This window comes from Typopeltis vanoorti, chromosome 11 (genome assembly GCF_054136105.1).
Source record: "Typopeltis vanoorti isolate ZY-2024b chromosome 11, IOZ_Tvanoo_1.0, whole genome shotgun sequence".
In the NCBI taxonomy this organism is placed as follows: domain Eukaryota; kingdom Metazoa; phylum Arthropoda; class Arachnida; order Uropygi; family Thelyphonidae; genus Typopeltis; species Typopeltis vanoorti.
The window spans coordinates 29,533,552-29,561,134 of record NC_143559.1 but is presented as its reverse complement, the minus strand read 5'-3'; the positions used below and the strand labels follow the sequence as shown (position 1 = coordinate 29,561,134).

General features: G+C 36.9%; 1 protein-coding gene across 1 annotated transcript in view; it reads left to right on the top strand.

Annotated features, from left to right (window-relative positions):
- The window catches only part of LOC150101406 (1-phosphatidylinositol 4,5-bisphosphate phosphodiesterase-like), a 675,244-nt gene that overhangs the window by 196,249 nt on the left and 451,412 nt on the right, over nt 1-27,583 (top strand). The window contains exon 9 of the mRNA XM_090400793.1: nt 17,084-17,141. Within this exon, the coding sequence (XP_090256919.1) occupies nt 17,084-17,141 (58 nt within the window). The remainder of the gene's footprint in view (nt 1-17,083; nt 17,142-27,583) is intronic.

The window sequence follows — 27,583 nt, the reverse complement described above, 5'->3', positions numbered from 1 at the left end:
GCATATATTACATTTTTTGCCTCTTACCGTTTGATTCTGAAGACAATGCAGGCTGTTCTGATAAAATATGAAATACTGTCCTTTTTTTTTTTTGAGTCTGTTTCTGCTTCTTCTGATTGTTCGTAGGATTTTTTTTTATTTTTTATCAGCCACTTATCCATCTCAGGGTTAAATTTTTTAACGTAGAATAGATCAAATAATATCACCACTTACCGATACTGGCACACCACAGACTGACAACATGAAATTAGTGAATATTACATGAATAAGAGAATCCCGGACCAAGAACATTTTTCTCTTTTGTGACTTTTCTTCCTTTATGGTAATTAAGCCTAACGCGAAACAGACAGCAAAGGCAGGTTATTAAAACGTGAATATGATTGGTGCAGTATTAACAAAAGATCGCGCAACCGAAAGAAAAAAGCATTGCTGACAATTGAGTTGAAATGCCAACTCTCTTCAACCGAATTCCATATGTGAAACTGCCATAACATTCATTATATATATATATTACTTAGTTTTAACATTTTTACGAATTTTAACACATTCGGTTGAATTTTATTGCTGCCTTGGGAAATCGAACTCACACACATCTAATTAATAACAATAGTTTTTAGTTAGATACTGTGTTTGCCCATGTAATATATGGTTTTGTTTCAGTCTATACAGCATAGTTTCTGTATGAGGGGACATGTGATTCATTAATTAGTGTGTTTTTATCCCAGTTGTCTCTAATTGCACTATTTGTTGTTGTTGTTGTTGTCTTGTCCTTTGAAGAGTCTTAGATGTTTCCGTGCGCTCTTTGTACTGCTTTGGCTATGTCTGTGATTTTGTTTGTATAGAGCTGTTGTTCAGGATTAGGATCTATTTCTTGCAAGGCTGCTGTAATTGCTGGACAGGTAAAGATGTGAGTGGGTGTCAGTTCCGTATTGGGGCAGTTGTTGCAGTTTCTATATGTTCTCGTATCATCTGTATTGATCTTCATTCCTCTATAATGTCCTGTTCGTAGTCTTGCTATCGTAGTGGAGGTCCTTCTGTCAGCATTGATCTCGGGAATTTGATGTTGTATCACTGATTTCAATGGAATTAGTTTAGCTTTTGCTAGTGCATTGGCATCAGCAAGAGTTATCATATGAGTTTCTTGGTTGAGTTCTCTGGCCTCTTTTGCTAATTTATCAGCTGCTTCGTTGTAATCAATGCCTACATGAGCAGGAATCCATTGTAGAATGCAACTTTTACCTAAACACTTTAGATGATTTAAGAGTTTATGGATGTCTTGTGTGAGCTTGGTATTGCCATTTTTGATTGCCTCCATAGCTGATCTTGAGTCACTGTAAATTATAATTCCTTCAGATTGTTGAGATGATGATAGATTTAAGTAGGCTTCTAGTGCTTTAATTATTGCGTAGAGTTCGCTGGTAAAATTGGAAGCGATTCTCCCAGATCCAACTTTTATTGAAAGTTTTTCACCTTTCGGGAGTAGAAGGAGAACACCAGCACCTCCATTAATCATATTGGTGTCTGATGATCCATCGGTATAACAAATAACCTGTTTGGAGGATGAAAGAAGGTTGATGGTATTTAGGCCTTTTTCTTTAAGCATTTCTTTTGGTTCTTTTTTTGTACAGAGTTTGGTAAGGTTTAGATTTATGAAGGTATTTGAAGGTAAAGGACTGGAAAATAGAGGTTCTTTGTTTATGTGGACATTTAGCTGATCAAGACCTATTTCTTTCCTGATAGTGTCATCATATTGTAAAGTCGATGATCTGTGAAGTCTGCAAATTTGGTTCCAATGTTCATAGGTTTTTAGGGAGACATGATCACTTTGGTAGCTTCTGATATTATTTATGAATTTTATGGTGGCAAATTTTCGTCTGTCCTCCAGCAGGTCAAGCCCACATTCCTGTTGGGCTCTGATGTTGTTAGTGGATGAGACTGCACCAATGATAATCTTGGATGCTTTTGCTTGTATTTTGTCTAGGTTTTTCTTTACCGATGAAGCCGAAGGTGACCAGATAGGTGCTGCATATTCCATTATTGGCCTTATTAGTGTAGTGTAAGTAGTTTTGAGGATTTTTGGCTTTGCACCCCAATTTGTTCCACAAAGCCTTTTCAGTATATTTAATTTTTTTAGAGCTCTGTTGGAAGTGTTAGAGATGTGTTGTGCAAAACGTAATTCCTGATCAAGCGTAATACCAAGGTATTTTGGATTTGTGACTTTTTCAATTAGCTTGTTATTGATCATGACTTTGGGATTGTAGGAATGTCTATTTTTCCTGTCTGTACTAAATGTACTTAGTTTTGTTTTGTCTGGGTTGATTTTAAGTTTGAGTTCGTTTGACCATTTTTCTAATCCTCTCATGGATTTGTTTAGAATTTCCTCTGATTCTTTGATTTTAGCACTAGTGTGCCAGATGGCTATATCATCTGCATAGCAAGTTACTTTTGTGTCTTCTGTAAGGTAGGGATGAATATTATTGACATATAGAAGGAATAGTAAGGGACTGAGTACTGAGCCCTGGGGAACACCAGCCCAGGTTCTCCGCTCTTTTGATATTGCTGTATTGATTCTGACTTTGATCTTTCTTCCTCTGATGAAATCAGCAATCCAGATTAAAGCGTTTCCTCTAATTCCAATATCATGTATTGTTTGTATTAATTTTTTGATCCAAACACGATCAAAAGCAGCAGTCATATCAAGGAATATGGCAGTTGTCTTTTTTGTTGGTTTTTCCTGAAATGAGTCTATTATTGTTTGGCAGAAATGGAATAATTGATCTGTTGTCGAATGATGAGTTCTATAAGCAGTTTGGTAGTAGTTGATTTTCTTATTTTTTGTCAGCCAGTGCATAAGCCTGGAGTGTATGATTCTTTCAGTAATTTTACAAAGTATGCTAGTTAATGCGATAGGTCTGTAACTTTGACATTCTGCAGCATTTTTGTCAGGTTTCAGGATGGGTACAATAACTGATTTTTTCCATTCTTTTGGAAGTTTGCCCGTTCGCCAAGAGGTATTGAGAATGTCCAGAAGTTGTTCTTTGGCATTTTTGCCAAGGTGTTTGACCATATGTCCAAAGATAAGATCATTACCAGGGGATTTATTAGGTGCAGTTTTCTCGATTGATGAATTTAGTTCACTTAGTGTAAATTCTTCGGAGAAGATGTCATTAGTTTGGTATGTTCTTGCTTGTTTTAGCATTTGACTTGTGAGTTTATTGAGGGGCTTGTCCTCTCTGTTATACTGAAGTTTGGAGTTGTTTGAATAGGTTTTTGCCAGTGTGTTTGCAATTTCTTGATCTGTAATAGCTTGTTTGCCAGCATTTATGATGAAGTTTGTTTTCTGTTGGTTCTCTTTTTTGATATTGTCTAGGATTCTAATAATATTCCAGTGTTGGCTGTCTTTTCTTGGATCCAGGTTACTGCAAAGTTCCGCCCATTTCTCTTGTTTGCACTTCCAAATTTCCTGCTCTATTTTGTGTGTTATGTCCATTAATTTCTTTCTGTAATCATCAGTTTTATTAATTCTGAATTGTTCATTGATATTGTCTCTTTCTGTAATCATTGAATCAATATTGTGATCTTTCCAGTATGGTATCCAGGTGTTTTTCCGCTGGCCTCTTGGTATTGTTGCTTTGGCAGTTTTGCTGATGTGTGAAGTAAGGATTTGTAATTTTCTGTCGAGGTTTCCAGAGACAGGAAAAGCACTATTTGTTGAGAAATATATTACACAGACTCCTCATACCTTATTCACTGGCATAATAAAAGTACTTGTTTTTATTACCTCTGCAGTATAGTGGCTGTTAGGGAGGGCGTGTTGTTTACCAGTACAAGAGGGTTACTATCTCTCCACATGAACTTGTTTAAGCTTTTTTTTCATGTGTGAAGTATATGCGAAACTTTTATTGGTAACAGAAAACTAGCTCGGATGACAGTGATAATATAAAACGAGTTTTGATATGTATATAAAGTCATTATCAACAGTCCCTGATTACGAATGCATGATGAAAGGGATAGGAAGATTTGGAGCTTCACTGGAGAGCATTCGAAGTAAATACAATTAACCAGTGCTTTGAAATGAAACATGAATAAGCAATATTTACTAATATTCATTAAGCGCCGAAATACGCAGAAAGCAAAGTTTGTGAACCAACACCAATGTGTGAATATTTCCATTAAAATTTTAAAAATAGCAAAAAAGAAATAATAAATAATAAAAGTTAAATACGTTTCTTTTAAAATAAAAAATAATCTACTTAGTCTTAAAACATTTTAAATTTGTTTTCATTATTTCACCCCCCCCCTCAACAAAACCTATGGCCCCCAAGGGGGCCGCGGCCCACAGTTTGGGAAGTGCTGCTTTAATGCATAGCATTATACATGTCTGCAAGGAGATGTGCTTTGCATTATGGGACTACTAAGGCAAGTGACATGAAATCATCATTATCACGTAATCACAAGAATATCTTTCTTGTGATTACGTGATTATATCATTCAGTCTTATGTCGCAAGTATCCTTAAAACAACAAATGAAATCATTAGCTTCTTTATATGAGTTGTCCCAGTCCTGAAAATAGTTCAGGTGCAAACTTGTTTGCTTACACTTGGATAAAGGACTAAACAAGTATATAATTTCTTGGTATCTTTAATTTATGATCTTGTGAGTAGTATTCAAAACATGCTCTGCAAGGCCAGATGAACGATAGTTGTAATTGCAGATGTATGATTTGTGTTCTTCTAAGCAGATGGTTGCCGATCTACCTGTCTGTCCAAAGTAAGCCAGCTTGCAGGAACAGGGTACTTTATATACTCCAGACGCTGAGAGCGGAGGGAGCTGATCTTTGGTAGAATGGATAAGGGTAGCAAGTTACGGTAGGGCTTAAACACTGTGTAGAGGTTGTACATTTTTAGGACCTGGCAATTTTTCTGATGTGCCACAGATGTAGGATATGCTGATGGCATTTCTGAAATCCTTCTGAAGAGATGGCTGGGGAATGGGGAGGAACTAATTATTTTTTTAATTCTGTAATCGCTGTAGTCATTGGAAAGGAAGGTGTTGTGTATGTGGTTGAGTTCAGTTGAAAGGGCGGTTCCACTGGAACAAAAATTGTAGGCTCTCTTGGTTGGAGTTTTAATAATGCCATATTGTTGAGAGGGGTGGGTGGTGGGAGAGTTTGTGAATGTATCTGCCTGTGTGAGTCGGTTTTCTATATACAGTGAAGGAAGAGTTACCATTAGGAAGGGTAAACTATTGTTATTTTTTACTGTTAAACAATAGTTTAACAGTAACAAAACTATTTAACTGTTTAACTTTTGTTAAATTGTTAATGTTACTGTGGCATCGTGAACTGGATTGTTGGATGTAGGCTTTTGAGGTGACTGAGGAAGGAGTCTAATATGTCTGGTCCATGTGGCCAAATAAAAAACACATCATCTACATATTTTAACCAGATAAAAGGCTTGAGAGGAGCTGGGTCTACGGCTTGTTTTTCAAAATTTTCTGTGAAAAAATTGGCAGGAAGGGATGAGAGAGGGGGGGGGGGACCTATAGCCGTTCCCTCTATCTTTGTAAATTTTGATCTTCCAAAAAAAAAATAACCAGAATTAATGGTAAAAGAGATCTAAGATATCAGAAGGAAAACCGTTTTTAAGAGTGTTGAGGTGTCATTTAATCCTCTCATGCACGAACTTCTGAAATGGTGATTAAAAAACCAATAGTAGCCATCCACCACAGTGGACATGTGCATGAGAAGGTTAAGAGAATATTGGTAAACAGTGAGGTAATGTTAGAGTTTATCAATATGTCTGTATTATTTAAAATTAGATTTTCAATCAAGGTTTTAAAATGGGTAGAGTTTTTTTTATATAGGATGTGGTAAGTTCATGGGGAGGGGGGGCGACAGAGAGTTAGCCATCTGATTTTGACACTTTGTAGCATGGTGCATCAGTGGTATCTGCTGTAGGTCTTAGGGGTGAATTAGGTTTGTGGATTTTTGGTAACTGTATATTTGGGGGGGGGGGATGAGAACTGAAAGATTTGAGTTTTTTTGTAATCCGGTGGCCAGGAAGATACTTTTTTAAGTAAGTTTTTTAATTTTTTTTACTTGTGTTTTTGTTGGATTGTGTTCTAGTGGGATGTAGGTAGCACAATCTCAGAGGATAATATCCATTTTTCGATTATATTCCATGACATTAAGGATAACTGCGGCATTACCCTTATCTTGTCTGGTGATGACGATACTTTATTTCTTCCCATAATTTTTTGAGAACAGTGAGTTGACCGGATGATAAATTACTTTTTTTGGAGGCGAGAATATTGGCGACGTCAAGTCTGATGTTATTGGCTATTTCTGGCACTAAGCGACAGATTCTACATTCATTGTTGTACATTATATGTAGTACTCGCACTTCTTTTGGTGTGACGGCAAAATTGTGGCCGAGGCTTTGGGCACTGATGGTATTTTCATTGAACCTTTTTGAAGATAGATTGATTACTGTCTGGAGCAGTGGAACTTACGGTTGTGGTTTTGATTTACACAGATTGTTATACTTTTTGATGTGCTTATTTTTTATTTTTTGGAATTCTTTCTGTGTGGAAGCTTTTGAGATGTCCAAGAGAATGGACCAAAGTTCAGGTTTGAGTATTGCAGAGAGCTCTGATTGTAAGGAGCCAATGACAGCATTCGTCATGGAGAGGATGGCTCGCATTGCACTGATCTTCATAGTAGTGCAAAGGCTGGCACAGTTATATATATGGAGGGTTTTTTTGCTAAAATTTGATTTTTAGTTTAACACAGTTAGGTATCACTCTTGTGTCCTGACATTTTTTTAAAAATGCCCAGCTGATCTAATTGCCTGGATAAGCATAGTTTCGACTTACTGTATTGTCTTGATTTGTTTCCCAAAAATTGGGAAACGTTAATTTCAGAGATTCCACCTTACATCCTAGGTCACCTAGGATGTAAGGTGGACATGTTAGAAGCACATGTTTTACTTTATTGTATTGTTTTCAAGTGTGTGGTACAATAGTTTTTTTGTAATCCCTGAAGATGTCTCAGTGACTGAAATGAAATATTGGAAGCATCAAAATTAGTTTTTTCCTTTCTGAGTACTGTATATATTCCATATATACTGTATATAAACCTCCAACATGATGTCTGCACAGTACTTAAGACTCGACACACGAACTTTTGCTACCCTCATGTCATTCATGCTATCATCAATTGCTTCTTTCACCAATCATTCCTGCCTTTTTCATAAAACTATCTTACTGCTCACACATTCCTCTTTCATACATTATCTCTCTTCACTATCAGATGAGCACTCATTCATTTTGTTACATGCTCGCTACTCTCACCCTTAGTCTCTGATACATACCCACCGATCAACTCTTCATATTCAAGTTACACTTTGCACACATTCTCCTTCCTTAAAATCTATAAGTTATCCACGTAATCCAACAGGTGTATGTAGCACATCTCACATTTCACAAAAGGACTGAAATCAAAATCTATTTCATGAATAGACAAAGCAGCTGCCGTCTTCCTTTTGATGCTCATTGGTATGTGTCGTTCGTATAAAGACTTTGTAAGAAAACTGAAACAAGCAAGTACCTACAAATACTAGGAAGAGGACCTACAAATACTATGAGCACACCACTTTAACAGCAATTTTCACATGTTAAAAATTTTTTAAAAAAACACAATTAATTAATGAAGAAACTTATTTTAATCTTCAGCATTCTTGCTGAAGTCTTCTTGCAAAGCACTCGCTTATGGAATAAAGTTTTCAACTCTCTACAGATCCCAAGTTTGAGGTGAGAAGGTAAAAATTAATGTCTTGATTGGAAAAGGACACAGATTTTTGGTATGTGTAGGCTGTGGATGTTATGTGTTTGTGATGGAAAAGGTTGGATATAAATATCAGCCAAAAAAAAAAAAAAAGAAATCTCCTTTGACTGAAAACTCTGAATACACAGTTCTCACAACTAGGATGCTGATATGTGGAGAAAGATGACTTTACACAAAATTGCTATAGTATGTAAATCTCATTTTCTTTATAAATTTGTAGACTGCCATGCATTATGTTAAGTTTCACTACCCAGACAGGATTTGTCTATCAAAATAGTTTGAGTTGTCAGAGGGTTTCAAAAATTGTGGGTAATTTAAAAAAAAAGGATCACTCTATGATCTAGGTTTTTAGGAATCCATATTGATTCCAACTCTCACTGGGTCATGTAAAATTCAGCACCATGCTGAGTCTCAACTTTATTAGTATACAAAAAAACTTTCCACATGGCAAAAAAACTGGACTTTATGCTGCAGCAATTGCATGTAACCAGATCCTCCTGTTCAAGTATATGAGGATCTGGCTGCACGCAGCTGGAAATATGCCTGAGAAATGCACAACTTACTGATATCTAATGAGTTCACAATCCAAACACAATAATCTACACTTGCATGATCCAAGGCTACAAGGACTGGCTACTTTTATGCCTTGTCCTTATTAGAATAAGTTAAGACATCATAGTGCTCAGAAAAAGTAGAGATGATTCTTGAAAGTTTCCAACAGGTTTCTAGTTCCTTTTCTGCCAAACTTCAACATCTGGAGCAATGCTCTTTGAAATTGGTACACACGAACACAATTCAAAACTCCTATTAAGAGTATCGTAATAGATTGAACAAAAGAGCATGCTTTCCTTAGAAGATCTACACTTAGAGAATTTTATAAGGAGAGAAGTGCTGATTTTTAGTCAGTAAGCAAAATGACATGCAGAGTGGAAATATCATCACACAAATCAATGTTGAAATAAATACCAAAAGACAAAGCAAATGGAAAAAAAGAAATTTTAAAGTCAAACGTAAATTATGGTCAGCAGACAAGTCTTCCACTGCTTGATTAATTTTATGACAGGTGCTTTATGAAGTTCTGAGAGAAAAGAACCATCATGTATGTAAGCAAAAGTAAAAAAGACATGACCAAAACCGTGAAATACTGGAAGCTTCCAGAAGTATTACGTACAGTTACTACAATATGTATATGCTTCACATAACTACAACTCTTTGAATGTTGCTCTGTTTTCTGCACATATCCAGGCTTGACAAGTCTATAGCAGCTGAGATTATTACAGCATATAGATAATGCCACACTGAAAGTCGCCCAACCAAATGGTTTAGGAACAAAATTATATTGTGAGGCATGGGATTTTGCTCTCCCTGTCCTTGAGCACCTTTCTTTTTAGTTCATGGAAGATATGCTGTATTCAACTGTCAAAAATAACAGGGACCTCTTCCTTATCAAGAGCTGAACCAGTTACCTTAACAAGCATATATTTTAAAAATCTTTTACTGTGTTATCAGTAACTGACTGAAGATAGGGATGAGATATATCATCCCAAGAACAAGTATCCAGTATCCCAGGTTGAGTGATAGAATTTAATCTGTGTTCTTATTAATCTGCTTGGTAAATATTTATTATTATTATTACGTGACACCTCCAGGGAGTCCAAAGACTCATTGAGGGAGAGCAACTACTTCACAACTCTCTATCTCCACTACTCAATCTAAAAACTACAATGAACCACAACTATACCAACTCCATCTATCGCTCACCACCACCACCAGTATTTTCACAGACAATCACAAACATCCATGCTCACAGCGGGATTCGAACCTGCAGCCTTTGGGCTGGAGAGCAGATATGCTAACCACTAGGCCAACCAGGCCGGCTAATGGCATTGCTTTATAGCATTGTTTTCACTTGACTTTAATCAAGCACTGGATAGTGTTTTACATGCTTCCCCATGCACACTTCCTAATGAACAGAACTTGAGCTAACTCCAAGATACAGAAGGGGTGATAGAAGGGTGCCCTCTTAGCTCCTTGACTTTTGCACTGGTCTTTGAGCCAATTTTACATGAAGGGTTCACAACCCACATGCCGTGAAAAGAATATCACTTCAGTTTATCATAAAAGAGGCTAAAGTATTGCCAATACAGATAACATTGTGGTGTGGTACATTTAAGAAAAATGATTCTTCTTCTTCAGAATCCTAGACAATTTTGACCAGGTCAGTGTTTTGACATCAAACACCAACAAAACCGAGCTTAGGCTATACCAAAAATGAAATAAGAATAGTATCTTTTCTTGCTCCGTAAGCCCCTTACCATCTTAAGCTTCCCTTTTCATCATACCCAGATCTTCATATAAAATAATTATTGAATAAAACCATTGAAAATTTCATAGACTGAAAAGTTGGACTACTATCACTTTTCATCCAAAGTCATAGTTATTATGGTGAAATAGTAAAATTACTAGCATATAAGAATGCTTAAAATATTACAACCATCTTAGAAGAGGATGAAAACCAGCTCTACAAGAAATCTCTAAAATTCTTCTGGGACACTTAATGCAAGGAAATGGGGAAAGGATCCCCCATCTTCCAGAGAAGCAAGGTAGCCCAGGTCTCCTATCCGTAAAGCTATAGGATCTCAGCAATACTCTTCTTCATGTAAGAAACGTACTGTAAATGGAACATCTCTCTCTCTTCAAGCCTACACTGTTTTGAGTTTACAAATTACAGAGATATCTTGGAGATTGTCTCAGACCAATCCACTCATCTCTGCCAGTTTTTAAATCAGTATATTCAGTTGATAACATGATGACTTATGAAGGGATATTAAAGAATAGTATATGAAGGAGCAGAATCTAGGAGAAGGAAGCCGATGAACATGACCTCTATGATTGTACTGCTGCTGTGTAATTTGTACATTAATGATATCGAAAATGATCTGAGGAGAAATACACAGTTGTTCATTGATTAAGCAAAACTGGTTAGGACAATAGCTAGTATAGAGATCCTGCAGGATGATTTAAATAGACTGACTGTGTAGGCCAAAGATAACGACTGCAAGTTTAATGCGGCAGAGTGTAAGGTGATGCAATTTTTAATTAAAAGATTGTGAGCTGTATACTAAACAGAACTGGATTAGTTGAAATTTATTTTGATATGGAGTTTGAAGTTCAGGGGGAATATTGCTAAAAGTGGTCAAAATTACTTTTAGGATTACCTGGCTGCTGACATGCAGAAATATGATTATTTATACCTTATTTTATTTTATTTATTTATTTATTTATTTTTAGTCATTGCTATGGCTGCATCTGGACTGTGGATTATAGAAGCAGTGTAGAGAATCCAGAGATGAGTGTCCAAAGATAGCGACATCTATAGAATTCTTATTGTGCATTGAAGGTTTGTAAGCTACAGAAATTGACTGGCAGGTAGAAATGAGGAGACATTGTAGAAACTGGAAAAAGGGATCCTCCATCTTCAAGAGAAGCAAGGGAGCTTTGCCCTCCTAGTCGTAATGCTATGATATGTCAGCAGTACTTTTCTTTATTTAAGGAACATAGTGTAAATGGAAGATCTGCCTTCCAGCCACTGTATGGGTTAACAAATTACAGAGGACTATGGGTTTTATATAGGATTATTGCAGAAGAAAGTTTTCAGTACCTGCAGCAAATAGTATCACCTGGAAATTTTGTAGAAGTGTGGGTAGAAAGGGAATGAATAACGTATTTTTTTGCTTTTCTGATTGGTAAATGAGTCTAATGGGTGGTTGCTAAAATAAGTTGTGAATGCTTTGTCAGTGAGTGAGTTTAGGGAGATGTATGATAGTAGCCATAAATTTTAAGAAATTTTATTGCTTAAAACCAGATTTAAAAATTGCCAGTATCCTGAACAGGTAATCGACTATGCCATTTTTATCTCCTCCCCCCCCAAACAAGAAAGAAAGGAAACAGGAAAAGCTGTTTATAAAGGCTATAAAATGTATCCTCATATAATTGAGATTATAATTTTTTTCCCTCTGGCTTATCATAATATAATATTATGATATTATATATCATAATATCATATTATGATATCATATAATATCATAATATGATATTATATATCATATTATGATATTATATGATATCATAATATGATATCATATAATATGATATCATATTATGATATCGGAGGTCGTGACTGATCTGACAGATAGAAACAAATTGTTTTAATATAAATATTCTCGTACATATCCAGTTATAGCTTGGAGGTCATGACTAACTGCGCATATATATATTACGAGTGATATTCCACACTGTTTATGCCAGCAGTTTAGTTTAACACGTGTTGTGTAAACGTTTGTGATATTTGATAGTAAACTGTATCTGAGAGATGCTGCGAACTCCGATGTCAGTATAGTATTGGTTTAGTTTTTTTTTTAATTTACCATTGAAAATGGCTGGAAAAATATATCGATTGGATAATCCATCAGATGTTGAAGAGATTCAGCAAATGTTACTCAAGTCCAATGAGGAGAATGATAGAGTCAAATGCAAAAGCGAAAGTGATATTTGATAGTAAATTATATCTGAGAGATACCACAAACTCCGATGTCAGTATAGTATTGGTTTAGTTGGGTTTTTCCCCTTTTTTCAATAATTTCTGGATTGTAACCGAAAATAAATAAACCATCATGTATTATATTTGCAGTGTTTTTTTTTTAAAGTTGTATTGCATTTCAGCACATACTAGTAACGAATGTATTTCTTGGATACATGTGACCTAAGCTGCAATTTTTTCGGCCACGAAAAAAATTGCAGCTATTTTTTTAGCTATTATTAGCCATGGTCAGATATTTTTCAGTGCTGTAATGTATGAGGGTTCCTGAAAAGTAAGGTAACACATTTTTTTCTTAAAATAGACCGTTAATAACTTTCAAAAAGACTGCCATTGCAGTAGCACTACTGTCATCTCACATCTAATTCCAGTTGCAAGATGGCAGCTACCATGTGGGTGTGATCCAAAACAGGTGTCCATAAAGTTATTCATTTTTTTGCAAGCAAAAGGAGCTTCACCAAGTGGCATTCACTGTGAACTGGTTGCTGTGTATGGCAAAAAGATGATGTCAAAGAAGTAGGTGTGTTTTTTGTGCAGTGAATTTAAACTGCATGAAATTGCACAAGTGGTGAACTTGAGTAAGCCTACTGTTTACAAAATTGTTTGCGATGTCCTTGGCTTTTGAAAGGTGTGCTCCAGCTGGGTGCCCCGGCAGTTGTCAGAGGAGCACAAAGCAATGTGAATGGGGATGTGTCTGGAGAATTTGTTGAAATACAGTGACAAAGACAATGATTTTCTTGCTCGTCTAGTCACAGGAAACAAAACATGGGTTCATCACTTTACCCTGGACTCTATGACCTGGAAACATCCACAATTAGGTGAAGGAAAATCCTAAAGACTTTTTTTTTAGATATATGGCAAGTAAATGGAAGAACGATTATGGTAAGATGATGTTAATCGATGAAAGTGGTAGATTGGCAACTGATGCAGTCATAGTCAAGGTAATCAACGAGCATTTCAACAGGGTGTTTCATCTTTAGTGTGAAATCAGAAGTTCAAGTGTAGAGAATGAAATGAGAGAAGACTTAATGGCAAGCGAGCAAGAGGTATATAAGGAGTTAAGTAAGCTAGATGAAAATAAGGTAATAAGACTTGATGACATATCAGTCTTGGCTTACCTCTTTAACAAGAGTCTTGAAAAGGAGTGGAAAGAAGGTAAAACTGTTCCACTTCATAGTAAGGTGAATCAAAGCCAATCTTTATATCTGGAGATGTAGTTAAGAAATTGGAGAGGTTGGTATGTGATAGAATACAAAAGTGGGTTGATAATAATGATATTCTTTGTGTGCCTGTCAGTGTTATATTTAATTCTCTGAATCAACTGCACCAATTTGTTCTTTACACTTATATCCAACCTATATATTAAAGTCAGTCTTGGAGTATAATATAACAATATATTTATATATAATTTTATTTTAGCTGGTTAGAACAAGCAAATATAATAAGCTTGCCTCCTGCTCAAATGGCACTTGTGCTTTCTGCTCCCTTTCTAAGACTTTGGACAAAACGTTTTTCTTCACTGTGTTTCTGCATTTCTTTTATCCTGAGGGGACAATGGCAACATCTCCTGAATATCAGGCTGACCTCTTGGCATCAGTCTTCTTTGAATAATAGATAACCAGGTAGACAGCAGAACACATTGAGGAAATGTATCTAGTAAAAATAAAAAACATATATTAGTTAAAACCTTATCATCTATTATTCAAGTAAATCTACTCATAGTGAACTGCATACAAGCACTGCATATAAAATTGTTCCATTGCATGAAGGTGGTGATAAAGATGTAGCTTCAAATTATAGGATGGTCTGTATATCTGGAGTTGTTGAGTATTCTCCGTGGTTATCAGCATGGGTTTGTTAAGGAGAGATCATGTTTCACTAACTTACTTATGTACTATAACAAGGTGACAAATACCTTGGACAAGAGAGATGCGTATGCAGTGGTGCATTTGGATTTTGTAAAAGCTTTTTATAGACTGTCACATGACAGTCTGTTAAATAAATTGAAACAGATGGGACTGGATAACAGACTTCTGAATTGGATCAGTGACTGGTTGTCAGATAGGCATCAGAAAGTTATGGGGGGTGTGGTATCCTGAAAGAGAAATTCATTTTAGAAATTATGAGCTTTACAACCATGTTATAAATATAAAACCGTGTTTATAACACCTGTGTAAAGTTCATAATTTCTAAAATGAATGCTGATCAGCGTGCAACACTAAAAGCAAGAACCTGAAAGAGAAAGGTCACTAGTGGTATACTACAGGGGTTAGTTTTGAGACCATTGTTGTTCAGTTTGTATGTTAATGATATTAGGATGGGTTTAACTAATGATATGCAGCTGTTTGTAGATGATGCGAAACTGGGAAGAGCATTGCAGAGTCAAGTGAATGTTATGGCCTTACAAGTGTATACTTGATGGGTTTCCCACCAAGGAAGTAGAGGAGATGAAAGATGTAGGAGAGATGGTGGACAAGGACCTGAAATTCAGGGGCCACATTGCACAAGTTGTGAAGACATCACATCAAATAATGGCAATGATGCAGAGGACTCTGACATGTAGAAATAGAGAGGTTATGATGCAATTGTATAAGGCCTTGATCAGGCCTCATATGGATTATTGTGCACAGATTTGGTTGCCGGGTTTTCATGGTGACAGGGATATGTTGGAAAGTGTCCAAAGAAGATTCACAAAGGTGGTCAGTGGTCTTTGGAATGTGGAGTACGAGGACAGATTGAGAGAATGTAAGTTGCAGAGCTGCATGAATAGGAGGAAGAGGGAGGGATATGATTGAGACATATAAGCTAGTCAGGTGTTGTTATCAGGTTGACTCGGAAGAGATGTTTCATATAATGGGAGGGGGTAGAACGAGGCCATCACTGGAAACTGTATAAGGTGGGTGTGGAGGGTGTAAAAGCAGAGGAGTGAGGAGCAAATTCTTTGCATGGAGAGTGGCAGGTGAGTGGAATACATTGCCTGAGTGTATTGTGAATGTAGACACACTGAATCAGTTTAAAGCACAGTTGGATGAGAATTGTGTGTAATAGTGTGTACCTCTCACAATAATAATAATAATACAAATTAGTTTTCTTCTCCAACTCTTGTTTAGATGACAAAAGTAAATCTTCCTCTACCACCCCACAAACCACCTTCACTATGGCTCTGATCTTTTGATCAGAGTGATCATCAGTATGGATTCTCAATCCTTGTTCAATAGCAGACTTCCTAACTAACCTTTGCTCACTTTTAGTTATGGAAAGATTTGAAGCAGTTCAGGTGGTCACTCTTGATATTTCCAAGGCATTTGATCGAGTCTGACATTGTGGTTTTCCTTGCCAAACTATGCAGTCTCTCTTTTAGCTTTGCATTGCAAACTTTCCTCACTGGTCATTTATTGTGTGTCATGATGGAAGGTTCTCTCTTATCTGATTTTTTCCATCAGTGCAGGAGTGTTCCAAAGTTCTACTTTTACCTACACTCTGTTATCTACATCAGTGATCTCTCATTTATGTCGGATCTTATTCATAGCTTTGATGATCGACAGTACACAATATTCCTCTTCATAACCTTCTGGGCCTCTGTCCTTAGCCATTAATCTTCTGGCCATTTTCAAGTGGGGTGAAAATAATTTAGGAAATTTTAATGCTACTAAAACACAATATTTCCTTATTTTCTTGAAGAAAGACCATCTGTCACTCTCCTTCACCTTTGATAATACTTTTCTCTCCTGCTAAAAGATCAGCTTTTCTCTTCCTGGACTGACTTTCACATATTATAGCATAAACACATCACATATATATCCTCTTCAGCCTTCAAAAAACTTGGCATTATTTTTTGTCCAAAACATTACTTCTCTTCTGCTCAACTCCTAACACTTTATAAATCTCAAAACCTCTCATAACCTCTGCTCATTCCAGAATACTGATATTGTCATAATTGCTCATTGTTATATCTTGTCCGCAGTTTTCTCTTCACATAAACCAGGTGAAATTTGCATGCAGTAATCTGTCTGGATGTCATCTGATCAAGGCCTTGAAAAGTGAACTCCTTATTTCTTGGATGCTATTATCATTATCATAGTAGTAGTGTGCTATGTGACATAGTACATTGTTCCCGCAATAATGATCTTCTCAACTGTTGAAACATACCTCTTGAACTTAACATCTGTGATGGCCATCACCTCCATATCCTGAACTCATCCACCTTACAAGTTACATTACTGTCATGTGTAATGTCTAAGTACAAAAAACTTTCTACTTAGTATCGTTAAAATCATAACTCCACTCATCTGTCCAAGATAAGTCTATTTAAATATTTCTGAAGGTGTTGGCATTAGCATCATTCCTTATAACTCTCCTCGGTTTTGCATCATTAACAAACAACTCAGACCATATGAAATATCATTAGGAAATGTTGAAAAATTATTTGTTAATAATAATAAACAGCAGTGTCCCACTGAACTCTGTGGCATGTTACTAGTTACCTTCCTTTTCTGAAATATTGTCCAGCTGAGTACATAAGTTGATAATATCTTTCAGAGATATGATTAATAAATGAATTCAAATTTTGTCTGTTATGCTTTCTGTTAGTACTGTATCGAATGTGGTTATTTTTAAAAAAGAAATGTCATTTTTGCAGAACTCAAGGAAAAACAGATAGCATTAATGTAAAGCAGATGATTACTTTCCTAAATGAGGTAAGATGTCACTTTTGCTGTATTATTTTATTTTAATATCAATACTATGCATATCAGCTTGTCTCATCTCATCTCCTAAGATGGGATGAGATAGGTCAATTCAGTGGAAGTGTGATCAGAGTGGGAAGAGAAGTAGGAATAGAGAATACAATGGCTAGAGTAGAGAGAGAGAGAGAGAGAGAGAGAGAGAGATGATGAGAATGTATGTGACATAACCTCAAACAAAGGTGAAAAATAACAACGGGTATACTCTTTATGATACTAGAGTTATGACTCTTCAGGGTTGAAGTTAAAAATAGTAGTATATATACATTAAACCAGTGCTTCCCAAACTTATGGATGTAAAGGCCCCTTTGGAAAAATTAAAATATTTCATGGCCCCCATCAAAAAAAAAATCGTAATACAGACATATATTATTATAATATTTATTGTATTTATATTCAGTACAATTTATATTCCAGATTTTGCATTTGTAAGGTTTTTTTTGTGCTTCTTATCAATACCTTTGAAATGAAACTTATATGAATAAGCACGTATTTATTAATATTTATTAACCGTCAAAATACGCAGGAAGCAAAATTTGTGAACCAACAGCAATGTGTGATTTTTTCCATTAAAATATAAAAAATAACAAAAAAGAAATAATAAATAATAAAAATTAAATACGTTTCTTTTAAGATAAAAAAATATCTACTTGGTCTTAAAACATTTTAAATTTGTTTTCATTATTTCACAGCCATTTAACTATTTCAAGTACACTTAGGAAATGTAAAGACAAATTATTTGGGAACTGAAAAAGAATGTGCTACTAATGAGAGATTTTAATTATATATGCAATAAAGTGAATTTCTTGAGTTCCTTCCTGTAGGATGACTACCTGCCTAAGGTAACTATTCCACAGGAACTTGAGAAATTCACTCTCTGAGTTCAGAGATTAATTCATTGATGGAAGCATATCACACACACACATGCACATGAAAGGCTGCAGAAGTTATAATATGTTAGTGCTAGGTGTTTGGGAAAGTTAAGAGTGAAGGGATCTGTTAATTTTTTTCCCAGTAGGTGGAGGTTATAGTCCATGGTGAGGAAGGCTGTTCCAGAAACTATAGATAAAGATGGATGAGGAGACACTTTAGTGAACAAATATCTTAATATTTGTTCACTAAAGAACAAGTATATAAAGAGGAGTAAATTATGTAATCAAAGTTTAGAACTAATCAGAATCTGTCTACCTGTTGTTGTCAGAGTTTAGCATCCCTGTTCAGTTATGTGGTGAACATACAGGAAGTGGAATTTCTTGTTGCATCAGCTGTTGTTGCAGTGAGAAAGTCCTTGCATCTCTAGAGTCTGTTCATTTGTATAAGTGTCTAATTTTTCTTAGATGCACCAAGTTGATAATCATCTCCCTGTGCATTCCCTGGCCTGTAGAAACATTCTACTATGGGGGGGGGGTCTGGAAAGTTCTGATAAACACCTAAAACAAAAATGATATTAAAGCAACTGATAAACTGCAAGAAAGAGCTTACGAGGATATAAGAATATAAGTTACCTTCATAACTCTGCTACTAATATGTTCTTTCTTGCAGTCATATCAGTTGCTTTAATATAATTTTTGTTCTAGGTGTTTATTAGAACTTTCCAGATCCCCCCTTGTAAATATCTTTGGAAATTTGTGCTGAGGTCAACCTCACACCAGATGGTCTTAAAGCCATCTTCAAGATGAAGATGGCTTTTCTTCTGAACTTGAAGAAAGCCATCTGCTTTCTTTAAGTTCCACATTGAGAGCATACAACTCTTCTGAAATCATCAGTAATACCCCACCTCATTTTTTGTCAAAAAATGCTATAACCATCACATTCTATTCCCATGAGAACATCATCCTCTGTTAACGACATCTCTCTGATGCCAATGATTTGTGTACTGACTAACTGTATCAAGACCACAAACTCTGCACTCTTATTCCTAATACTACTTGCATTGGTGTTTGTGTCCCTTTCCTTTCCACAATTCCATACTCCCCATCATTCAAGTCCTAAGACTCTGTTATTTCCATTTTGGCAATCCCTGCATTCCTATCTTGTCTTCACCAATTCTGGTATTGTACACTCGCAGTCATACCATGTAGTTTTTGCTTCCCTAACTGGTTACACTCTCTTCCTTGTATCAAGACCACAAACTCTGCACTCTTATTCCTAATACTACTTGCATTGGTGTTTGTGTCCCTTTCCTTTCCACAATTCCTTACTCCCCATCATTCAAGTCCTAAGACTCTGTTATTACCATTTTGGCAATCCCTGCATTCCTATCTTGTCTTCACCAATTCTGGTATTGTACACTTGCAGTCATACCATGTAGTTTTTGCTTCCCTAACTGGCTATACTCTCTTCCTTTCATCAACAATCTATCCAGCTTCACACTACTACTCTCACTCAAATGCAGACCATCTGCAGCAAATGACTCTCTCTCTCTCTCCTATCTTCAAATTTATCTCATATATCCACAAACTCAAGTCCTATCTTCCTGCACATTGTAGCTATCATGCCATCCAGGATCTTTGCTCATCTCTTCAGCTGTCTACTATCATACCTTGGCAACACACAATCACAGTTCTCCCTCTCACACTCTTCATCTTCACTATCTCTAATAATGCATGCAAATCTCACACTACCTCAGTCACACTTTCTCGTGAATCATTTGATGCATTTAGCACAGTCAAATTTTCTGTAATTCTCTCCTCTTTACAGCTTCAGTTATTCCTATCATTACTCCTCTCAGACATACTTTTTGACACCTGCTCCATTCACCTTTACCCATAGTCTCCATACAGCATTACAACACTACTTTCCACCATTCCACTACAATCATTCATCTACAGTCCTCTCACACTCTGCTAATGCCTCGGTTCATTTATTTATTTACCATTTATTACTTACCATTTATTTTACATTTGTTCTTCTACCAATTCACTGTCAAACGTTTGTACTACATTTGCTATGACTTGTTTGACTTTTACTACACTTGTATTGCTTACACATTCATGCTACCATTGATTGCTTCTTTCACCAGATCATTCACTTGCTTTTTCATAACTTTCTTACCACTCATTTGCTACTTTTTCACAGGATCTCTCTTTGCTACCAGACAAGTACTCATTCTTCTTGTTACATTTTCACTACCCCTCAGTCACCAATATGTCACCACCCATGAACTCCACATTCAAGTGACACTTTGCACACACACACACTCTTTTCCATCTGTCTTAAAAATTAATAATCTATCAAGATAACACAAAAAATACACGTGGCACACCTCACATTTCACAGAACAGTTAAAATCAAAATTTAACTCATGCATAGGCAAAGCTAATGCCATCATGCTTTTGATGCTCATCAGTATTCCGTGCTCTAATTTATAAGATTTTATAAGTAAACTCAAACAAACGAGTCCACACACTACAAACCATGCAAGTGCACAACTTCTAGAGCAGCTCTTACACATAAAGACATAAAAATCCACAATTAATGAGCCAAAAAATTTATCTGAAACCAGAGTGATCTTTTACAAACCTTCCAGCAAACAGCTACGAAAAAATTTTTTTCGGTATATTCCTTACTATGCTTGTCTTCTTGACAAAGCTCTCAGTAAGTAGACAGGGAGACATGTACAATTATTTTTGTTGGATTTTTTTTACACTATAACTATGAACAGTTCCCACAATTATTTAGATTTTGTTATATGTTTTCCTTATAATGTGGTTTCAGTATCATGAAGAGGTAATGGTTATTGAGACAGAATGCGAAGGATATAATACTCTCAGGGAGGACAGAGAGAACAAGATTTTTGGAACTAGAACCTGAAAAATTATTTCTGATTAATTTTTATTTTTTTAATGTGATTATTATAGTAGTACAAGATTGGTGGAAACATAATTCAAAAGTAATCCTGAGCTGTGCAATCGAGGTGCTTGGTTAGACATCTGGAAAGATTAGAGAGCAGAAGGAGGGTTGGTGGTGGAATAATGATGTACAAGTGGCAATGACAGCTAAGATGAAGGCAAAGCAGAAGTGGGATGAGTCAAGAGTGGAAGAGGACAGAGAGGTGTACAGAGAGAGTAAGCAAGAAGCCAAGAGAGTTGTGGCACAGGCGAGGGCCATGGCATATCAAGATCTGTATGATCAATTAGAAACAAAGGAAGGACAGAGAAAAATTTACCAACTAGCGAAATGTAGACATAAAGCAGCAAAGGACATCTTACATGTGAGGCAGATCAAAGATGCTGAGGGGAAGAGTATTATGGAAGGATGTGGACATAAGAAACAGATGGAAAATATACTTTCAGCGTTCTGAATGAGGAAAATGCAAGGACTCTCAGAGGAGATGGGCAGCCTTCTGAGGGGATGGTGCAGAACATCAGTAGAGTGGAAGTGACGGAGACCATGAAGAGGATGAAGAATGGAAAAGCGGTGGGCCCCGACAGAATTCCAGTGGAGGCATGGAAGGAAGGCACTGGGGGAAGAGGGAATTGACCTGCTGTGGGTCCTGTTCATGAAAGTTTGCCAACAGGAAAATATACCCGAGGAATGGAGGGAGAGTACTCTTGTTCCCATCTACAAGGGTAAAGGGGATGCACAAGACTGTAAAAATTACAGAGGAATAAAGTTGATGTCCCACACAATGAAGATCCTAGAAAGGGTTCTTGATGGTAGATTGAGGGAGGAGGTGGAGATTGCAAAGGAACAATTTGGCTTCATGCCTGGTAGATCAACAACAGATGCTATCTTTGGGTTATGACAGATGATGGAAAAATATCGAGAGAAACAAAGGGAGCTATATCTGGTATTTATTGATCTGGAGAAAGCATACGATAGAGTGCCAAGGCAAGAAGTCTGGAGGTGTCTGAGGGAGAAGAAGGTGCCAGAGAAATATGTCAGGTTGGTGCAGGAAATGTACAGAAATGTGAAGACAAGTGTTCCGACCTGTTTGGGACAGACAGAAAGTTTTCAAGTAGCAGTTGGCTTGCATCAAGGGTCAGCATTAAGTCCGTTTCTGTTTAATATTGTGATGGAGGTGGTAACAGAGGAGGTGAGAGAAGATGCACCTTGGACAATGTTGTATGCTGATGACATCTTGCTGTGTGTAGATTCAAGAGAAGAAGCGGAAACTAAACTGGAAAGATGGAGAAAAGTACTGCAAGAAAGAGGTATGAGACTGAGCAGTAAGACAGAGTATATGTGTTGTGCAGTGGGCGGTGGCCAGGAGACAGATCTGGAGCTGGAAGGAAATGTCATCAGGAAGGTGAGAGACTTTAGATACTTAGGTTCAACAGTGGAAGAAGATGGAGGAGCTGAGAAGGAAGTGGGATGCAGGATACAAGTGGGTTGGAGGAACTGGAGGGAGATGGCTGGAGTGTTATGCGATAAGAGGGTGCCGATCAATCTGAAAGGCAAAATTTATAGGACATTAGTGAGCCCAGCTATGACATATGCTATAGAAACTGTGGCCCTGAGGAAAAATAACATCAGCAGGATGGAAGTAGCAGAGATGAGAATGCTTAGGTGGATGTGCGGTGTGACCAGAAAGGATCATCTGAGAAATGACTATGTCAGGGGAACAGTGAAAGTTACGAACTTAGGAGTGAAAATACAGGAGGCAAGGTTGAGATGGTTTGGTCATGTGATGAGGAGGGAGGACGAATATGTGGGAAGAAGGGTCATGCAGATGGATGTGCAAGGAAGGCGGAAGCGTGGGCAGCCAAAGAAGAGATGGAGGGAGCTGGTAGAAGAGGACTTGAAGATGAAGAACTTGGATTGGGTGACAGCCCAAGACAGGAAGGTGTGGAGGAGACTCATAACAAACAGTGACCCCACTTAAGTAGGAGAAGCTGTAGAAGAAGAAGACTATAGTAGTGTTTTATATATCCTCTTAAATAAAGTTACTTATTTAATTTATACATAATAAAAATAAATAAGAAAAATAAAATAAAAGTAAATGAAATAAATTAAATTTGTTGCTTCATTAAAAAAAAAATCTAGTAATTGCCTTGTGTTTTTCTGTGCCACTGAAGAGTCATGGATATTTGCTAGACAGTTTTATTTATTTATTCGTGTGGGGTTCCCCCCGATCCTCAACTGCCCCTTAGGACTGGTTGAGCCTTCCTAATGAGGGATTAAGTATGTATTTTTGACTGTGTGTATTCATAGGGCCAGTTTGCCTGTTCTGAGGGACAAAAAAGCTGTGTTTCTGGGAGAAAAAACCCCCTATCTCCGTATGAGACCAGCTAACTCACCTTTAATCAAAAGAGACCAGATAAAGGTTCCTCACGTCATTGAACCCAGGTCTTTCCGACCAAAGGGCATCATTTGGGTTGGTTGATTGTTAAGCATCTCTTGCTGATGTTTTACCCAGAATCTGCTTGTACATTTCAGTGGTTAATTGTTCAGACAATGAGCCATATTGTCAGTCATAGTATGCATGGTATGTTTGCTTCCTTCTGCTTTCTTCCACACCCCTGCAATCCCTACTCAGACTACCACATAAGGATGTGGATAGGAGAAAGGAAGTATAAAGGGTACTGAAATAAGCTGCGCCAGCTGGATTTTATGTCACCACATGTAAACTTATCCCAAATGCCACTAGTCATTGTGGATTGATATGCTTATCACTCTACAGTTTATAGTCATTTTCACTTTATCAGCTCATGCAAGCCAGTGCAAGTTGACTCTAGGACACTGGCTTTTCTCATATTTGGAATGGTTCCAAAACATTCTAAAATATTTGATTCTATTCAGAAGAGGACATTCTGGTTAATAGATGATCCTCTCTATGTTCTCTCTCTCTCTTTTTCTCATTGATACACACACACACAGACTCATTCCTGTCACTTTCTCATGAATATTGTAACTTATGCCTTTTCTAATAGGTATTTTGGAAAGATTAGGGATGAATTGATGAAAACAAGATATCTTCCAGATGGTTTAAAAAATAGTTTGCCAAGGGTGGAGACAGAGAGCTTACCCATGGGTGTTGCCTTTAATCTGTTTATAGATCATGTTTTTCTAGCTGAAATATCCTGATTGTATAACACACAAAAAAAATCTTCACATCAGACACGAAATCATCATATAGAAAAGGAATAGTGCTATATAATGGAATGTTGGTTAATAGAAAAACAATGTTAAAAATGACTGAAATATCTGACTCTTTTATTTGAAAATCCTTGTTTTTTCAAGAAAATGTGTGGAATTCTGGATGAATGATCTAGATTATTCAATATGGGCAGTTAATAGATATGAAAGAAACTTAGGTTCTATATGTGGGAGAATCAGTTCACTTCAAAATGGGGGTATAACTGGAACCTTCTTTATAGATTTTTTGAAGACCACATAAACGAGGAGTCCTTCAAAAATGAGTGTGTAACACAGTATTTTGATCCCAGCTAACAACTTCATCAAAGAACTTATTTAATTGTTTAGTTATAACTCTACAAAAACACAGATTAATTTCTTGATAGGTTGAAGTATCATGTAAAACGCAGTCCATTTTTCTCTAATAATTGGACTTATCCATTACCACTGCAGCTTTTCCTTTATCTGCATGAGTAATAGATATATGGTTATTTTGTTTTAATGAAAGCAGCACACAGAATTCAGTAACAGATGAATTACACTGAGGTAATTTAGTTGTAAAGAATCAACTTCAAAGTGTAATTTGTTAGCATCTTCACTTGAAAGATCAGAATCTTTCAAGTTCAAAAAATAAGGAGACAGAATGGATTGAGGTACGATGGCAGAATCATGACCATTGCCTATCACGTTGTCTCAGCATCCAGACATTTCTGGACACTCATTCTAGAAATGTCAATAACCCATTTATTAACAGGAGTGTTTCCAGCAGTAAATTTTTGCTAATGATATAATGTTTCATATTTTTTCATAAGTCTGTATAAATGTCTTTCATAAGAGCAGATTAATTATTATTTTGAAACACATAGAATGATATCCAGTAATTGTGAAATCCAGCATTTCTGAAACTCTTCTTTCAAGATATGAAATAGATTGAATATTAGATGCTAAATCTTTTTTAGCTGCTGGAAGTCGGTTCCATATTAAGGAAAAACTTGCATGAGTATAAAGTGCCATGTGCTCTGGGTAACTAAATAGTCTCTCTGAATCCAGCAAAGTCAGGAGTAACTTTGCTGGATTCAGAGAGAATTTTGTGTTGCGATATTTTTTTTGAGAAAGGCATGAAACCTACATTATAAAGCTGATAAATTTCTACTTGCCTGTTAGTTTAGTAATTCTTCCCTGTGAAGGATAATAAGTCTAATCTTTAAAGATACTTGTGGCTATTATAGTTATCTTTAAAGATAACTATATATGAATGCCCAGGTTTTTGTGTCAGGGTAAACAGCACAAAAAATCTGAACCTTTCACAGTCTCCGTTGGCCTCCACCAAGAGTATGTTCTCTCACCACTCCTTTTCATAATATTTATGGACTGGATTGATAAGCACAGCCGAGGCAGTGAGTGTGTCAGAATTGGAAGATGTAGCATTGGACGTTTGCTTTTTGCAGATGACCTAGTTCTGCTTAGCTCTTCCACAGATGACCTCCAGCGGTCCCTGGATAGGTTTGTAGCTGTTTGTGCAGATGCCAGAATGAAGATCAGTGTGGCCAAAACTGAAACATTTGTGGTCTCATGACAACCATCCCAGTGCACTCTACATGTAAGCAGCGTCCCAATGAGGCAGGTGGAGAAGTTTAAATACCTTGGGTCCATATTCACAAATGATGGAATGTAGGACGGAGAGTTAGATACTTGAATTGACTTAGCAAGCTCAATATTGCGGGAGCTTGGGCGTTCGGTAGTATTGAAGCGGGAGTTAAGCCAGAAGGCAAAGATGGCTGTCTTCAATACAATCTATGTCCCCATCCTCACCTATGGTCATGAGAGTTGGGTAATGACTGAAAGAATGTGGACACAAATCCAAGCGGCTGAAATGAGGTTCCTTCGAGGGTTTGCGAGGGCTGACGAGACTTGACAGAGTCAGAAGCTCTGCAATTCGGGAAACCCTCAATACTCAACCGCTGCTTCTCTATGTTGAGAGATCACAGTTACGTTGGTACAGGCACCTGGTCAGAATACCACATGAGAGGCTCCCTCAGCAGGCCCTCACTGCCAAGCCAGAGGGTGGAAGGCCAAGGACTTGCTGTGGATAGATTATATCCAAAACCTTGGGTGGACATGTTTGGGAATCCCACCAGAACACCTGAGCTTGGTGGCAGAGGATCGTGACCATTGGAAGTTCCTCTTGCAGCTGTTGCCCCCACAACCCAATTAGGAAAGTTGGGCCTTGAGATGTATGTATGTATGTATTATTATTACGTGACACCTCCAAGGAGTCCAACGACTCATCGAGGGAGGGCACCAACTCTACAACTCTCTGTCTCCGCCACTCAATCGACCAACTACAGCAAACCACATCGTCTACACCAACACTATCTACTGCCACTACCACCACTAACACAGACGATTACAAACATCCATGCCCACAGTAGGATTCGAACCTACAGCCTTTTGGCTAGAGAGCAGATGCACTAACCACTCAGCTAACCAGGCTGGCCTTTAGTGAAGAAGGTGATTTTGGTAAGCTAAGGAGATAGTTTAAAACATTTCGATGTCATAAGAATCTGTAAGAGAATGATGTTATGGGAGATGGTCAAGGGGCATTTGAGTGAAGTCTGATACTGTTGCTTTACCCAGATATTTGCTGGCAATGCACAACTGAATAGAAAAAAAATAGTTTTTATTAGCTATTGCTCTATGTGGTGACTAGGAAATCCAGTAGGATAATTGACATTAATAGAATTAGACTGCCAGAAATTGTATTACTGATTGTTGAAGAACAATCAGATAATCCAATGACATGCAGTGATAAGGAAGTTATTATTCCTCCTTATAAGATGTTGATATTCCCATGTCTGGACCACTGTAAGTCTAGTTGCCTAATTTCTTTGGGTATGAGGAAGTGGTAGAGAGGGCATGTGAATGTGCCCACCAAGGATAGATTGATTTGTGGGTTGCAAAGTTTAGTAGACAGACATAAAACATGAGATAAGTTAGTAGATAGACACAAAATATATAAGTTAATAAAGGAAGTTTTATGGGATTGATGCAGATGTAGTATTTTAGTAGATAGTAAGAAGGGAGAAAACAATTGGTCACCCATGGAAATTGTGTGTGTGTGTTATTAGCAAGGGCACGAAGACTTAGATTTGTTTTGCTTGATGAGTTCTGGTGAAGCAGGTAGAATGGATTGCTAAAGTCAATTATGAGTGCTTTGCCAGTAAATGAATTCAAGAAGTATTTTAAAGGTATTATATGAATAATAGTGGGGCTCATACAATGAGTCTTTGGATTCCATAGAGATGCCTAAGTGAAAA